The sequence below is a fragment of the Budorcas taxicolor genome, chromosome 7 (assembly GCF_023091745.1).
Source record: "Budorcas taxicolor isolate Tak-1 chromosome 7, Takin1.1, whole genome shotgun sequence".
Classification (NCBI taxonomy): Eukaryota; Metazoa; Chordata; class Mammalia; order Artiodactyla; family Bovidae; genus Budorcas; species Budorcas taxicolor.
The window spans coordinates 6823903-6840844 of NC_068916.1; the positions used below are offsets into that span (position 1 = coordinate 6823903).

The window sequence follows — 16942 nt, forward strand, 5'->3', positions numbered from 1 at the left end:
CTGTGATCGGTGGCGTGGGCCAGGGCCTTCCCCCAGGGCCTGTGATTGGTGGTGTGGGCCAGGGCCTTCCCCCAGGGCCTGTGATTGGTGGTGTGGGCCAGGGCCTTCCTCCAGGGCCTGTGATTGGTGGCGTGGGCCAGGGCCTTCCCGCAGGGTCTGTGACTGGTGGCGTGGGCCAGGGCCTTGCTCTAGATCCCATGACCAGCACTGTAGCCCAGGGCCTTCCTCCAGGGTCTGGGGCAACTGGCATGGCCAGAACCGTGCCTATGAGCTCTGTGGCGACTTCAGTGTCCCCCAGTCTGATTGCAGCATCTGACACTGATGGGAAGAAGCAAGGTCTCTTGGTGAAATCGTCAGCTAGTCTAATTGCTCCGGACCTGCTCTTAGATTCAGTGGCAGGTGCAGTGGACTCCAGAATCCCTCCTTGTCCTGTGAACTCTACTGTGGACACAGCATCTGTGCCTGGGGGACTGAGTCAGAACCTAGTTCTGGAGTCCATGGCTAGTACAGCCAGTCCACCCTCCACAATCGGAGGCGTGGCCCCGAGCCTTCCCCAGGGGTCCCTGCTGATTGGAATCTCTCCTCGTCCATACCATGGGGGCCTGGCAGGTGAAGGGTCCACAACCACCTTGCAGGCATCCCATCCCCCTGGCCTGGCTCAAGCTCCCCTCCAGGAAGCTCCTGGCATGGCCGGTGGAGTATACCAACTACCTTCAGTTCTGCAAAGAGCCTCACAGTTGAACCAGGCTCTTGGGGTGATGACAGAATTTGAGACCACAGATCCCAAGACTGTGATGAGACCAGAGGACTCGGGCAGGGCTCCTCCCCAGGGGTCCATATCCAGGCAGGGGTCCGAAGTCCTTGAGGCAACCCCATGGATATACCATAGTCCCCTGGCAATAGACACTGACCACAGCCAAGAATTCCCTGTAGAGAATGAGGCTCTTCCCAAAGACCAGAGGCCGCTATTGGAGGAGGTAGCTCCCGGCCAAGGTAAGTCAATGCCCAGCAGTGTGGCCTCTGTCCTTCCCCAGTCCCCAAGTCTTGCTAAGCCCTCCACGGTCAGTAGTGGCACCCCAACCCTGCAGCACAGGTCAGAGACCAATTTGGTGGCCCCTGGTTCTCACACTGTGGCTGCTAGCCCCAGTGTGCAGACGGTGCCCAGCAAGGGCACTGAGGCCCCACTGGCTCACCCGCAGACGCCAAGCTTTCACACTACACTCCGGAGCCCCTCGGCTTATCAAAAGGCTTTGATGGCTCATATAATGCCCCAGAGCCCCTCAATGACTCATGAGTCCCATGGGGTCATGGCTTCTACTGGAGTCTCAGGGTCACCCAAGCCGACCCATGACAATACTGCAGCCAGCGGTTTGCACCCAGGGTCTGTGGCTTGGACGAGGACCCAAAGCACTTCCCGGAGGTCACGGCCTCGTGTTTCACCTCATCCATCCCTGATTAAAAAGATGATGTACAGTGGTTTCCAGAAGGAAGCCATTCCCAGCGCACCCCAGAAGACAGCTGGCGGTCTGATTCAGAATGGCCACGGGCCCCTTCGCCCTAGAACATCCTTCAGGTCCATGCATGCTATTTCTGTACCAGAAAAGCCAGATAGTTCTGCAGCCGGGACTGTGCCCTCCGGTCAGGAGCAGCAGGATGCCCCCAAGTCCTTGCAGAAATTTCCTAAACATTCCCTGGGTGCACCGCCAGCCTTAACGCCAATAATCCACACTAATGAGCTGGCACATGGCATGGCCCCCTCTAAGCTGAACCCAGGGATTCGGAGGGTGTCTCTGGGTTATGAGTCTTCACCGAGGGGTTCTCGGCGGCCCCTTTTTAGGCAGGAGTTGCCGCAGGCGTCTCCAGTTTCCCTTAGCTTCATGGCTCCTGCAGAGAGTCTCAGGGCATCCGCGACTCCCGCTGACATTCTTGGAACTTCTGTGACTCCTGCTGAGAGTCTCGGGGCACCCCTGACTCCAGCAGACACTCTTGGGGTGTCTCTGACTCCAGCAGACAGTCTCGGGGCGTCCCTGACTCCGGCTGACAGTCTCGGGGCGTCCCTGACTCCGGCTGACCATCTTGGGGTGCCCCTGACCCTGGCTGACAGCCTCAGGGCGTCCCTGACTCCGGCTGACCGTCTTGGGGAGTCCCTGACCCCGGCTGACCATCTCGGGGTGCCCCTGACCTTGGCTGACCGTCTCGGGGTGTCCCTGACCCCGGCTGACCATCTCGGGGTGCCCCTGACCCCGACTGACAGTCTCGGGGTGCCCCTGACCCCGGCTGACCGTCTCGGGGAGTCCCTGACCCCGGCTGACCGTCTCGGGGCGTCCCTGACCCCGGCTGACCGTCTCGGGGCGCCCCTGACCCCGGTTGACCGCCTCGGGGCGTCCCTGACTCCGGCTGACAGCCTCGGGGCGTCCCTGACCCCGGCTGACCGTCTCGGGGAGTCCCTGACCCCGGCTGACCGTCTCGGGGCGTCCCTGACCCCGGCTGACCGTCTCGGGGCGTCCCTGACCCCGGCTGACCGTCTCGGGGCGTCCCTGACCCCGGCTGACCGTCTCGGGGAGTCCCTGACCCCGGCTGACCGCCTCGGGGCGCCCCTGACCCCGGCTGACCGCCTCGGGACGTCCCTGACCCCGGCTGACCGCCTCGGGGCGCCCCTGACCCCGGCTGACAGTCTCAGGGCGCCCCTGACCCCGGCTGACCGCCTCGGGGCGCCCCTGACCCCGGCTGACCGCCTCGGGGCGCCCCTGACCCCGGCTGACCGTCTCGGGGCCTCCCTGACTCCCGCTGTACTCCAGGGCCCGGAGGACACTGCCATGTCTGGTGGCCAAGCGTGGAATTCTACCATCCCCAGCGTAGCAGTTGGGCCCAGGGGCAGCACCGTGGCCCCTGGCGGCGCTTGGGAGCCAGCCAGGGGCACTGTGCCGTGGGACGTCGTGGGCAGCAAGGCAGCGGTGGACCCCAGACAGCCGAGGGAGCTGGTGGCATCCGTGCAGGCTGTAGAGAAGATAATCATCCATGCGGTGGTTATTATCCAGGCGTGTGCACGTGGGTTCCTGGTACGCCGCACCATCAGGGTGTGGCACCAGTGGGCCATCATCATCCAAGCTGCCTGGCGTGGCTACCGTGTGCGGCGGGACCTGGCCTGCCTCTGCCGAGCTGCTACCATCATCCAGGCTGCGTGGAGAGGCTTCGTCATTCGCCAGAGCCGCACCCAGCAAATGCTGCTGCAGAATGTGTGGGCGAAGACCGGCAGTGGGGCTAGGACGACGTCTGACCACCGCTGCTTCCAGTCCTGCCAGCCACATGTCTGTGCTCTCTGCCAGTCACTGACCTCCGGACTAGGAAGCCCACCCAGCGTGGTGATGCTTGTGGGTTCCAGCCCCCGCACATGCCACACGTGCGGCCACACCCTGCCCACCCGGGTGGTGCATGGCACGGGCCGGGGTGCTGCCAGCCAGGCTGGTGTGCCGCGGGGCTGCCTGAGCCAGTCAACTGCCCAGAGCCTTCGGCAACCCCTTCCTCAGGCCAAGGCGGCCACAGCCATCCAGTCTGCCTGGAGGGGTTTTGTTGTGCGCCGTCGGCTGAAGCAGCAACAGGAAGCAGCCAAGATGCTTCAAGCCACCTGGCGCGGCCACAGCACCCGGGCCTCCCTCACCACGGACGCGCTCCTGGGGCCAGCGGTGTGGGACAACTCACGACACACGCAGTGGCCGGGCGTCTAGGACCTTGGCTTACTGGTGGGGGGATGCTGGGGAGGGGCCACATGGCTCTCTGGGTTTCATGAATAAAGCCCTCCACAGCCTGGGTCTTGGCCTCCTGTGTGTGTGGGCGTCTCGGGCATGGTGTAAGGTGGAAATCTGGGGGACCTAGAACATCCTGGACCAGAGGGGTCCCAAACTTTCAGCCACGCCGCAGGCACCTGGGGTCTGTGCCTGGAATCAGGACCCTAAGCCTTCCGCGGAGGTCAGGGTGGCCAGCCTGGACTTACATGTGCCACCGTATTCATCCAGGGCGAGCAGGGCAGTGTCCAGTCAGTTGTGGACGGAAGCACCCCAGAAGCCATTGTCTGGGGGGCCTGACTTGGAATGGCCACCATGAGGCCCTTGTTCCTAGAAAATCCTAGAGGCTTCCAGCCACATCCTGACTTTGGGGGATGCTGGGCCACCCTCAAGGGGCCCCACTCTAGGTGAGAGAGACCTGGATGCAGGTGGGATCAGAGACACAGCAGAGGGAGGGGCCTGGGGGCACCCAGAGGGGCAGCCTGGCCAAGCGGAGGGGCATGGGGGTGACAGCATGGACTTGGGAAAGGCATAGAGGGGCAGCAGAGTGGCAGGGGCTTCAGTGGAAGCTAGGAGGGGCAAGGATGTCCTGGAGAGACATGTGTGCGTGCTAAGTCACTTGAGTCGTGTCCGACACAGACCACCAGGCTCCTCTGTCCGTGGGATTCTCCAGGCAAGAATACTGGAGTGGGTTGCCATGCCCTCCTCCAGGGGATCTTCCCGACCCAGGGATCGAAGCTGCAGTCTCTTGCGTCTCCTGCGTTGGCAGGCGGATTCTTTACCGCTAGCGCCACTTGGGAAGTCCCCTGAGGGGACAGGCAGAGTGTAAGCCTTTGGGGTCATGAACCAAGAGGGTTTGTTAGGAGAGGTGGAGGAGGAAGTCAGGAATATCAGCCCTGGTGAACAGTAGGGCCCTCAAACGCCCTGCGTCCGGAGGCCCCACCTCCGCCTCGGCCCTGAACAGTGCCGCGCGCCGACAGCAGGGGGCGCGCAGGTGTAAAGAGCGGGCACCTGGCCACACACCTGTGCGGAGCCCATCTTTCCCCCTCTCCTCATGCAAGAATGGCGAGCTCCCAGCCGCCGCCGCCCCTTCTATTGCTGGCTCTACTGCTGGCCCTACTGCCGCTGCTGCTAAAAGCTTCTGATGCGAGTCCCCCTGTTCTCATGGACAGCTCCACAGGTAAGAACAGGTAAGATCCGGCTTCCAGGAAGCTGGAGGGGGGAGCGGCCTAGTCGCACACCTGGTGTCTGGGCACCTCCCTCAGGCCACACTAGTCTGCCACCGCCACCCCCGCGCCCCCAGCCCGGAGCTGTTGCTCCTCCTGGAAGCAAGAACAGCGGGAGCACCAGCTCCTCCACCCCCCACCCCTCACCCCAGTCCTGAGGGTGCCAGGCCTGCCACCCCAGCATTACATGAACAGCAACAGGCTGGTGAATGCCTCCTACCCAATTTGCGGTTCCGTTCCCAATCTCAGTTTCTCATAGGCGCCCCCAAAGGGAGAAGGGTGAGAACCCAGGGGCCACGGGGATGCGGGCGGGAGAAGGGCTTACTTCCTGGTCACTGAACCTCCGGCTCCCAGGGTAGGCTCTTGGCCCCCGACTTAATTTCTTTGTTTCCCTATAAGACAGCTCCTGGGGTGGAGAAGAGTTGGATTTCTCGCATCCATGGCCCCCATCCTTTCCATCCCATCCAGCCGCTGACCAGCGTCCCAGCCCCAAACCTGGACTATCAGAGTGGAGGCCACCACAAAATGAGACTCTCATAGCAGACAAAAGCTTTACTCAGAAGGACCACATAGCTCAGGAAACTGAGGCTCAGACAAGCCAAATTTCCCAGCCTGTGCCAGACCCAGATTAAACCAGCTGACTTGACTCATGCCAGCCTCCTGGTCTAGGAGTCTCTGGGCAAAGCAAAGTCCTGGCACGGCGCATAGACTCAGCCCCATTTCACCTTCTGGTCGGCTCTCCAGCAGTTCATGAGCGCCCTATCTGTGCCAGGCACTCAGCAGAGCTTATGTCCTCCACAACCTCCTCTTTCCAGTTTTCCTTAGTTTGCTTTAGAAGTACAACTCCTCAGAGGTCTCGCTTGGCATGGGGTCCACTGTGGCCCCTGAGTCATCTTCATTTCAGCTGAAACCTCTGTCATCTGGATTCCTTCTCAAAGAATGGTAGGAGACAGTTTGAGGAGGCTGGACTCTTAGTCCTTGACTCCTTGGAGGTTTTGTTTTGTGTTTTACTCTATTTTTAATTGAAGGATAATTGCTTTACAGTAGTGGTCTCATTTCTGCCATACACCAACATGAATCAGCCACAGGTGTACATATGTCCCCTCCTTCTTGAACCTTCCTCCCACCTCCCATCCCTTCCCACCCCTCTAGGTTGTTAGAGCCCCAGTCTGAGTTCCCTGAGTCATACAGGAAATTTCCATGGGCTGTCTATTTTACATGTGGTAGTGCAAATGGTTCCATGCTACTCTCCCCTGGGGATCATTGAAAAGCCTTCTTACTTCCCAGTCACTGTGGGCCAGACACTACCATTGTGAGCCTCAGTTCCCCACCTGTAAAATGACGATAAAGTCAGGCCAGTATACCATGCCTCCTTCTAGACTCATCTGTCATCCCCTCAGGAACTGGGAAACTGGTTAGAGAAACAGGGTTTGCATGTGGACCCAGCCCCCTCCTGGGGCCAGGGCCAGATGTTATTTCCTCATTTGTGCTGCTTAGGGTGAGGCAAGCACAAAGATCCACCCAGGGCAGAGCTGATTGGGTGCGGCAAGATATGGTTGATGAATGGATTTGCAATCAGTTAAGTTTACCAGCAGCCTGGAGCTGGGAAGGAAGTAATTGTGGGAGGTGGCCCATGAAATCTTTACCAACCCTCAGCCTGGCCCCTGGGCCCTAAGCTAGGGAGCAGCTAGAAGAAGGTAGCAGAGGTTCCAGAGTCTTTTTGCTCAGTTGTGTCTGACTCTTTGTGACCCCATGAACGGCAGCACGCCAGCCTTTCCCGTCCTTCACTTTCTCCCAGAGCTTGCTCAAACTCATGTCCATTGAGTCAGTGATGCCATCCAACCATCTCAACTTCTGTCATCCCCTTCTCTTCCCGCCTTCAATCTTTCCCAATATCAGGGTCTTTTCCAATGAGTTGGGTCTTGGCATCAGGCGGCCAAAGTATTGGAGCTTCAGCTACAGCATCAGTCCTTCCAATGAATATCTGCTGACTGTTCTTAGAGCTCAGGCCTCAGTGCCCCCATTAAAACCTTGAGTTTAGCCATGGGGACCTTCCAGGTACCTGGGAAAGCAGATTAGGGTCGATACTCTCTGGGAGCTCAGAGATGGATCTCTGCTGCCCAGAGTCACTGAGTATCAGACCTGCGTGAGCTCTCAGAGACTCTGACTTTCTGTGATGTCCATTTTACAGATAAGGAAACTGAGTCCCAGAAGGGTTCAAAGAGTTGCCCAGCATGCTGCCTGGGTTGGCAGCCATTCCCTATATCCAGAAGAGTTCCAGAGCCCTAAAGAAGAGTAGGGGGCAGGGAGGGTCCACCCCAGACTGAAATGCTGGCTGTGGGAACTCAGATGAGGAGCTTCAGACACCAACACCTCAGTTTCCCAATGAGCACTCCCACTGTGCACTAATCCCTCCAAGTCTCCCTAAGTGGTGGGTGCTGTCTACTGGCATAATAGGGAAAGAGGCATCTGGCTGGTTGGGGCCAGGGTTGCATATCCTTGTTCCTAATTATCTCCTTCCTACACCCCAATGGTGTTTTCTTTCCACATGTTACAGCCTCAGAGATGGACAACTCGACTTCCAAACCTCTGACTTCTCCCTTCAGCTACAGCTCCCCTTCTGTCTGGGCCAGCCAAGAGAGCCCAGAGACAGGCTCCACATTCCATCCCAACAGCCCTAGTTCAGAGGCCACAACCTACCACAGCCCCTCAAATTCAGAGACAACCTCCACCACCCAGCCCACCTCCTCACAACCAGAGCCAGACACCCACCCCAGCTCTGGCTCCCCCAGGTCGGAGCACACCGTCACCTCCCCCTCCAGCGCCCTGAGTTCTGTCTCCTTGGCCACCCTGCCTTGGAGTCCCACTCACCCCAAGCCCAGCACGCTGCCTCCCTCTGTGTCCTTGGCCACCACTGACTGGACATTCGAGACATCTGGTTATGGTGAGTATTGGGGCCTGTAGGGGGATGGAAGGATTGAAGGCAGGAGGAGAAGGGGATGACAGAGGACGAGATGGTTGGATGGCATCACTGCTCCAATGGACATGAGTTTGAGCAAGCGCTGGGAGATGGCGAGGGACAGGGAAGCCTGGAGTGCTGCAGTCTATAGGGTCGCAAAGAGTGGGACGAGGCTGAGCGACTGAACGGCAAGTGGGTACGGTTGGGGGTACCAAGTTGCAGTTCTGGGATTGGCCACCAGGGGGAAACACAGTCCTAAGAATGTGCTGGGACGGGCCTCTTCCCCACCCCACCCCTCACCTCCCATCACCTAAGCCTCTTCAGACCTTCATCCCAAGCACATTTTATTAAGCACCTATTGTGGGTCAAGTCCTGTGGGGAACGGTTATGTTGAAAGATAGGTTATAAGTAAATTTGTTTATAAAAGAACAAAGTAGAGCAGGATAAAGGGTCGAAATGTGAGTGCAAAGGATTTGAAATTTTAAAAGACTACTCGGCAGAGGTCTTAGTTTGAAGGAGGTGAAGGAGGGAACCATGCCGGTACCTAGAGGGAAACAGGACAGGCAGTGAGCACAGCCGGGGCAAAGGCCCTGAGGTAGGACTGTTCCTGGTGCATCTGAGGTGCCACCAAGAAGTGAGGTGGCTGAAATGGGGTGAGTGAGATACTAGTTGGGGTGGTGAGGGTGGGGAATTTGCAGAGTGTGGTTATGCGGAGCCCCTGGGGTCCACAGAGGCCAAGCATTTTTTAGAGGGTCTAGAAAAATCTATCATTCAAAATAATGTTATCTCCAAAACATGCACAGAAGAGTGTAAACATGAAGTATAATAACATTTTGCTATAAATTCAATAACACTTTGCTATAAATAAAAACATTTTGCTTAAAGTCACAGGATATAAAACCATCTTTACAAAGTGTCAAATTTTGTACATATCCTCAGAAAGTCACTGCATTTGGGAACTGAGTTTTAGGTTGAATTTTTTTTTTTTTTCTCACTTTGCAAGAACTCCCAGAAATGGCCAACAATGGAGTGGGAACACAGCAAACAAAACGAATGCCTTGTAGACAAATATATTCAAAAGAAAAGAAAGAGAAAAATGAAAGTGAAAGTAAAAGGGTAAAAAAATGTGCTTGAAAAGATAGTTAGAGCAGCCACTAGAAAGGAAAGTAAGCATCGCGTCCTGAGAAGGGACTTAAAGGCCGTGGACTCTATCCTTCCAGTGCAGGAGATGTGGGTTCCATTCAGGGAACTAAGATCCCACATGCCTCGCGGCACAGTAAAAAAAAAAAAAAAAAGGGCCCTGGGGCCCTGGTGTGTCTCAGTCTCAGAAGAGTTCCGGTGCCGTGGCTGACTCAGGGCTCCTCCCTTCAGCTCCAGGTGACTCTGAGGCTCCCAGGTTGCACAGGAACCCTGGTGTGGTGGTGGCTGTGTGTCTGCTAGTGTCTGCTTTGCTCATCGGAGGTGTGATCATGGCAGTGAGGCGCTATCACAACGGGGTTTCTGAGTTCCAGAAGCTGGATGAGGTATCCATGGTGGGGGGAGGCTGGACTGGGGTGGGGGTGCCCTCTCAAGCAGGGCAGGCCCCTGCTGCAGAGACTGCTGGTCCCTGAACACCCCCTCGTGTGTGTTCCTCCTTCAGGGGCTTGTGAGTCAAAGGTCATCTTCTGCCCATCACAGACTGCCGTGATCTTCCATCTTTGAAGCTGAGGGAGAGGGACTTGGATGAGGCTGGGGCATCTGGCGAGGGGCAATAAAGCCCCTATCACTCCTCCGAGGCATCTTGAGTCATAAATTCATTTGACAAACATTTTAGAGTGTCTACTCTGTGCTGGGGTCACCGTGGGGACCATTTCTCCACCCTTATGGAGCCCACAGTCTCAAGAGGGAAGACCGACAGCAGCCAGGTAATCAAGTGATGTAATTTCAAATGGCTGAGGGCCACACAGTGGGGTTGCAGCTGGAGCCCAGGGTCCTGTGTGCCCAGGTTTGCCGAGAGGGCAGGGAGGTCTCTCTGGAAGGTGATACTGTTTTCCCTGGCCATACCGTGCAGCCTGTGGGATCTTAGTTCCCCAACCAGGGATTGAACCCAGGCACTCAGTAGTGAGAACATGGAGTTCCTACCCATTGGACCACCAGGGAGTTCCCTGGAAGGTGATATTTGTGCTGAGACCTGAAAGAGATAAAGGGGCCGCTGTGGGGACACCAGGGAAGGCGTGCCTGGGGGCAGGCATAGCAAGTGCGAAGGCCCTGTGGTGGGTAGGAAACACTCGGGGTGTTTGGGAAACAAGGAGATGAGTAAGGTCAGAGCGTGAGGGAGGAGCATGTGGAGCACCAGGTGGGTTTGGAAAGAGCCTGAGTTCTAGCCAGAACACCGTGGGGGCATTTTCATGCAGCAAGTGCCAGCATCCAACTTCAGGTCTTTAGGAGGGCAGATCAGCAGGGAGAGAGGCTCTGCGGGAGGCAGGAGCAGCCTGCGCAAAGGCCTGGAGGCAGGACAGGGCCAGAAGCAGGCAGAGAGCAGGGAGTCACAACAATCCCCATCCCGCTACCCCAGTCTTGTGGTCCAGTGGTTAAGAAACTGCCTCCCAATACAGGGGACGTGGGTTCGATTCCTGGCTGGGGAACTAAGATCCCACATTCCAGGGGGCAGCTAAGCCCTCACGTGGCAACTACTGAGCCTGCACATCACAGCTAAGAGCTGACGCAGCAAATATAAATAAACAGCTTAGAAAACAGCCACCACTACCCCCAACCCCTCCATTATCTCAGTCCCGTTTCCCAAGGTCTGAGCCAGGCATCCATTCTCTTCCCTCCCATTGTACAGGAGGGAAAACTGAGTTCAGGGAAACAGCCACCACTACCCCTAACCCCTCCATTATCTCAGTCCCGTTTCCCAAGGTCTGAGCCAGGCATCCATTCTCTTCCCTCCCATTGTACAGGAGGGAAAACTGAGTTCAGGGCAGGGCAGGCCTGGGGCTCAGGCTCCTGGTGGTTATGGGCTTTCCCTTCTAATGGGGACCTTCCAGGATTCTCTTGGGACATGGAGGCTTCAGGCTGGGTCTTACCCTTGTCCCTTGGCCACGATTCAGGTCTGGGTTTACCGTGCAGTGAAAATGGGTGGTCAGAGGGGCTGGGGGTCAAGGTCACCCAGAACATGGAGGTGAAGCCTGCCCCCAGAAGGGTCACGCTCTGGTGATTCTTAGAGGCGGAGGGGACAGCAGGGCCTCCTGGGCAGGCGGCAGGTCTGGTGAAACATTAACTTGTGGCAGCTTGGGAGGTGGCCTTTCCCCTGGCCACAGCACCCCCTCACCCCACAGCCCCTCCTGGAGACCCCCAGTTCCTGCTGCAACTCCAGCCCCCACTGTTCGTGAAGTGAGTGTCAACCAGAGGACCAGAAAAGGTCATCAATCTGCCTGGGGCAGCAGGGCATGACAAGTAACTTTCCCAGAGCCTCCAGGGACCCCCTGGAAGCCATCTGCATGTTCCTGAAGCCATTCCTCATGGACTCTGCTGTGAAGCCTGGGTCCCAGACCCCAGGGACTGGGGTAAATAAAGTCCTCCCATCCTTTTTCTTTTGGAACAGTTGCTTTACAATGTTGTGTTGGTTTCTGCTGTGCAATGAAGCGAGTCAGTTTCATGTATACAGATATTCACTCAGGGCTTCCCTGGTGGCTCGGAAGGGAAAGCGTCTGCCTGCAGTGCGGGAGACCTGGGCTCAGTCCCTGGGTCGGGAAGATCCCCTGAAATGGTATCTGCTTAAGAGGGTGGCAAAGCGGGAATCGGCTGGATAACATCACTGACTCTATGGACTTGAATCTGAGCAACTTCCAGGAGATGGTGAAGGACAGGGCAGCCTGGCATGCTGCGGTCACTGGGCTCGCCAAGAGTCAGACACGAGTTAGGGACTGCACAGCAAATATATATATCCCCTCCCGCGTGGCCCTCCCTCCCACTCTGCCACGCCACCCCTCACAGGGCAGCGAGTTGAGCTTCCTGCGCTATACAGCTCTTCCCACTGATTATCCGTTTAACACACGGTAGTGTATGCATGTCAACCCTAATCTCCTAATTCGTCCCACCTTCCCCAAATCCCCCAATTCTGGCCTCAGAACTGCGCTTCCCTCTGCCTCCCTGCCTGCCTTCTCCCTGTTTCTCTGTCTCCATCTCTTGCCGACTCTCCCTCTGGGTCTGTCCTCTTCTCTCTCTGTGTCTGTCCTCTTCTCTCTCTGTCTCCCTCCCTCTCTCAGCAAACACAGGAACAATTAAACTTAACGCCTGCCCACTCCGGGCTCACCCCACCCCCGTCTCTCCCCGCACAAACACAGATGGTCAACGCTCCTGTCCACTCTGTCTCACACCATCTCAGTGACACTTTCACACCTTCCCAGTCTCTCTGCCTGCCACTTCCAGCTGGGTCCTGAGGGTAGCACATGGGTGTGGGTGTGTCCTGCTCAGGGCTGGCGCTCAGACAGTTAAGGGGCTCCACCAGGGTGGGGATCCTGGGCTGCCTCTTGGGCAGGCTTAGTCCTCCCTGCCCCCCCTTCCTGCTGGGTCACAGGACTCAGTCGTGGCAGTGAGCTCAGACCTACCCAGGCCTCTCAGAACTTGTGTGAGTTTGAGGGGTTCCCAAGTGGTGGGCTGGGGTCCCTGAACTGTCCAGAGCTGGGCTGGGAGCTAAATGGACAGCCAATGGAGCCAGGGGACTTCTTCCTGAGGGTCCTGATGCTCCAAGGCTGCTGACTCTGGGAGGGAGTTGGGAGGGGCTTGGGGAGTACGTGTGGGTGCCAGACCCGCTGCCCCTGGACAGAGGCCCCTGAGGAAGGCTGGACAGTTGTCCTACACTGGCACCAGTGGCCTGGCCCAGGTTACCATGATTGAGTGTCTTCCAGGAGAGGGTGCAGGCTGTGGGAGTAGGCTCTCTGTCTAGGGGAGTCTCGCAGGGGAATAGCTGGGCTCCCAGAGCCCAGAGATCTCATGTTCATCTCCCCAGGTACAAAGACACCTCAGGCTTCCCTGAGGCATAGCAGAACGGTGCTCTCCTTCTTGCTAAGCAAGGTGAGCAGGAGGGGTGGGGCTGTGACTGAAGCCGGATGGTCTTGTGTGTGCTGTGGGGGCAGGGGTCCCAGTACTTAGGAACACCCAGGGCAGCCTGAAGACCCACTTGCAGGTGAGGAGAGTGAAGCCTTGAGAGGCCACGAGGAGGCTGCTTGCTCCAAGGACCCAGCCCCTGGCTGCAGCTTTCGCTGTAAGGGCAGGAGACCAGTGGAGGCGGTTGAGGGGAGGGAAGGCAGTAGGGTCCCCTTGGGTCTGGGTGCAAGGTTTTGCCCAAGGAAAGGGGGTCTGGGTGTCCTCAGTCCAGGGTGAGGAGAGTGTGAAGCCTCTCACACTTCCTTTCTTTACAGGGCAGGGAAACTGAGGCAGGAGTAAAAGATAGTAGTGAGTGAGGAACTGGGAAGGGGCTGGATTTGAATCCCAGGTTACTGCCCCAGCGGCTGGGACACTCTCACTCTGTGAGCATGCGTGCTAAATCGCTTCAGTTGTGTCCAACTCTGTGCGACCCCATGGACAGTAGCTTGCCAGGCCCCTCAGTCCATGCGGTTCTCCGGGCCAGAGTCCTGGAGGGGGCTGCCAGGCCCTCCTCCAGGGGGTCTTCACATTCCAGGGGAATCTTCCTGAGCCAGGAATTGAACCTGCGTCTTTACATCTCCTGCAATGGCAGGTGGGTTCTTTACCACCACCTGGGAAGGCCCTGGGACTCTATATATGCTAGTGTTTAAAAAAAAAAAAAAGCTAAAATTGTGTGGCTGGAGAGAAGTCAGTATGAGGTGGTCCCAGCAGCAGGCAAGGTCCCACACACCTTACCTTGCTCAGCCATGCCCCAGCTGCTAGCAGGTGGAGGAGAAAGATGAAGGTGACTCCAGTTTACAGGAGAAAACTGACAGAGAGGTTCTCTCTCCCGTAAGCTGAGTGGCTGAGTGAGTGTGAACCTGAGTCTTCCGGACCCTTTCCTGAGCTCTGAACCCCTGTCAGCTGAGACGAATCCCCAGCTGCTCCAAGGGCCCAGGACACTCCCTGGCTGCCCTCTTTACTGTGGTGTGTGATCACGCAGCCCTGGCGAACCCCAGCAGCTGTCTCCCTCTCCAGATTGCACCTGCCTTCTCTTTAAAGTGGGCATCTTTGACATTCCCTGAAACACTCTTTCACGGTATCAGGCATTCCACGTGCACGTGGGGTGCCTCCTGCCCTGGGCCTGGGGACATAGGGACTCACAGGCTGGGCAGACAGACCTTAAACCAAGAAAAAGGATATCCTCTGAAGGTGAGCGAATGTGATTGAGGCTTCCCAGATTGGGCAGGGAGGGCTTCTCTGAGGAGGTGACATTTGAGCTGAGGAATGGATGTAAAGAAGGAGCCAGCCACGGGGAGAGCTGGGGGCAGGGCACTTCCTACAGAGGGCACAGCCTGTGCAAAGGCCCTGAGGCAGGTTTAAGGGAGCAGCTATGACAAGGCTGATGGTGCTGGGGCAGGTAGAGCGAGGGGAGATGGAGGAAGGTGAGAGGCAGTGGCGGGCAGGGCACGTGGGGCCTCTGGGGCTGTGGTGAGGGGTGTGGGTTGTGATCTAGGGGTGCTGGGAGCCACAGGAGGGTCAGGAGTAGGCAGGGAACAGATTGGAGGCTAGTCTGAGAGGCAAGACTAGCAGCTAGAGCTAGGGGATATCAGGATTTCCGAGACAAGAGAGAGCACAAATCAAGCCAGCTTCTCAGCCTCTCTGCAATCCGCACCCCCCACCAGGCCTTCTGTCCCCACTCCAGCCTCTCAGTGAGGAAAGCAATTAGTCTGGAATGGCCAGTTGATTAATCTGCAGCTGAGAGGCCCAGAGGACCCTCCCCTCCCCCACCTGCAGCTCTGAGAGTTCCACCCTCCCGCCACCCTTCCCCTACCCTCACTCTGGATGAGGGAGAGGCAGCCGGGCTGGATCCCGGGAGTCGGAGCTTGCTGAAGAACCACCCGCCCCAACCCACTGCAGGGCTACTGACAGCTCCCTATATGCCCTGGCTTGTCTATTTCACCCCCAAACCAGCCATCTCCCCACCCCAAAGAGCCCAGATCCAAGCTTCAAGCTGCCTTCTCTGCTTTCCCCTGGGAGACATGTGATGCTCAAATGGAACCTGGATTCACCAGCTCTTTGGGGCTTCCTCCCAGATCTTCCCCATCTGCGTGGTGGTTGCCCCATCCACCCAGAGAACTTTGTGACTAGTCACCCATCGAAATCACAAGTTACCTCTGAATCCCCTTGAACATCCTATAGCTGTGGCCTGTCTCTCAACCACCAAAACATGTCCCAAATCCACTCATGGGCCTCAGGCTGGCCCATGTCCCCCCCAGATGCTGCCCCAGCCTCTATTCTCCCACAATGGTCCCTGCTCCCTGGCAGGCACAGGAGGCTCCTTAAAAACGTCCCTGGTAGGTCAGTGGATAAGACTCAGTTCTTGATTTGGGGGCCCAGGTTTGATCCAGGGAACTAGATCCCAAATGTCATAGCTGAGACCTGGCTCAGCCTAAATAAATAAATAAAATATGTGTTTTTTAAAAAATCATAAAGCAAGTGGTGTATCTTGAGAGCTCTGAATCCGCACCCAGAAGCAACACCCAGCTCATCACCCCACCCCTGAGGCCCCACATCAATTTCCCCCCAACTCATCTCCCTGCACTCCATTCCCGCCTCCCCTCACTGTCCACCTAACCGGCCAGCTTGGTCCCACCTCAGGGCCTGTGCATGTTCTGTTCCCTCTGCCAGGCACGCTACTTCCCTAGCTCTCCCCTGGCCAGCTCCTTTTTCCTCTTTCCAGTCTCAGCTCAAAGTCCTCTCCTCCAAAGACCCTCAATTACGCCTGAGCAACATTAACGGCCCTCCCCCAGTCACACTCCCAGTCCCTGGCACGGTTTCCTTTTCTTCCTAGCACCATACAAGCTATCTTATTGTATTCAATGAACAAATGAATGAATATAAATGTGGGCAAGTGATTTTCCCATCTGGAAAACAGTTTCCTGAAGAAGAGGCAGCTGACATCTCCATGGGCCTCCCGTTCTGGGAGGAGCCCATTGTTTCCATGTCCCCACCCTCAGCTTTCCCTGCACATCCTCCAGCTGCCAGGGATCCTCCCTGGGGAACCTAGGACGGAACACTTTGATTTCTGCATTAGAATTCAGATGCCCCTGGGAGAGAGGGATGACGTGTGTGGGGGGAACAGTCAGGTGTCCTGCATCCTAGGAGGATAAGATTCACGCAAAGAGCTGAAGGGAGAGTGGGGAGTTGAGCTGCCCCCAGCTGCATGACCCTCAGCAGCTCATTTCCTCTCTGAGTTTTAACATCCTCCTCTGGGACATGGGAATAAGAGGGACCACCTCACAAGGAAGGAAGTGAACCTAGAAGAGGTTCAACTGATGTCCCTTTCTCCTACCTTCTTCCCCATCCCCCCTTGCCCTGGCTCTGGCCCAGATTAGCCTTCTAGTCTTGGCCTTCAAGGCTTCCCCAGTGGCTCAGTGGTAAGTAAAGAACCTTTTAGCAATGCAAAAGTCACAGGAATTGCTGGTTCAGTCCCTGGGTTGGGAAGATCCCCTGGAGAAGGAAATGACTACCCATTCCAGTATTCTTGCCTGGAGAATCCCATGGACAGAGGAGCCTGGCAGGATACAGTCTATAGGGTTGCAAAGAGTTGGACACAAGACTCAAGTGACTTAGTATGCACGCACACTTGGATCTCAGTTTTCCCGTCTGAATATTGAGTCTGGCGGTGGGGACACACTCACTTGCGTGGTGCAGGGTCAGAGGCGCAGAAGGCTGGTTCTGAGCTCTGCCTCTCCCAAGTCCTCATTTTGCCTTTGGCTCTTACCCCATCCCCATGGCCGTGGGTTCCAGTTTTGACGCTATTTCCTGGGGTCAGCACTGCGGATAGTTCCCAGACTATGGCTGGC

General features: G+C 57.0%; 1 protein-coding gene across 1 annotated transcript; it reads left to right on the plus strand.

The window, feature by feature from the left end:
- Positions 1-4844: 4844 nt before the first annotated feature.
- Positions 4845-9654, plus strand: LOC128050261 (putative protein TPRXL). Its single transcript, XM_052642428.1, has 4 exons — positions 4845-4962; positions 7566-7952; positions 9339-9490; positions 9607-9654. Exons 1-4 carry the CDS (start codon positions 4845-4847, stop codon positions 9652-9654), a joined length of 705 nt encoding a protein of 234 aa, XP_052498388.1.
- Positions 9655-16942: the final 7288 nt, after the last annotated feature.

What these genes read in the sequence shown, in the direction of transcription:
- LOC128050261 (XM_052642428.1), top strand. Translation starts at nt 4,845, where the DNA reads ATGGCGAGCTCCCAGCCGCCGCCGCCCCTTCTATTGCTGGCTCTACTG. An exon ending in TCTCATGGACAGCTCCACAG is followed by an intron (nt 4,963 to 7,565) that starts GTAAGAACAGGT and finishes CACATGTTACAG; the next exon opens with CCTCAGAGATGGACAACTCG. An exon ending in AGTTCCAGAAGCTGGATGAG is followed by an intron (nt 9,491 to 9,606) that starts GTATCCATGGTG and finishes TTCCTCCTTCAG; the next exon opens with GGGCTTGTGAGTCAAAGGTC.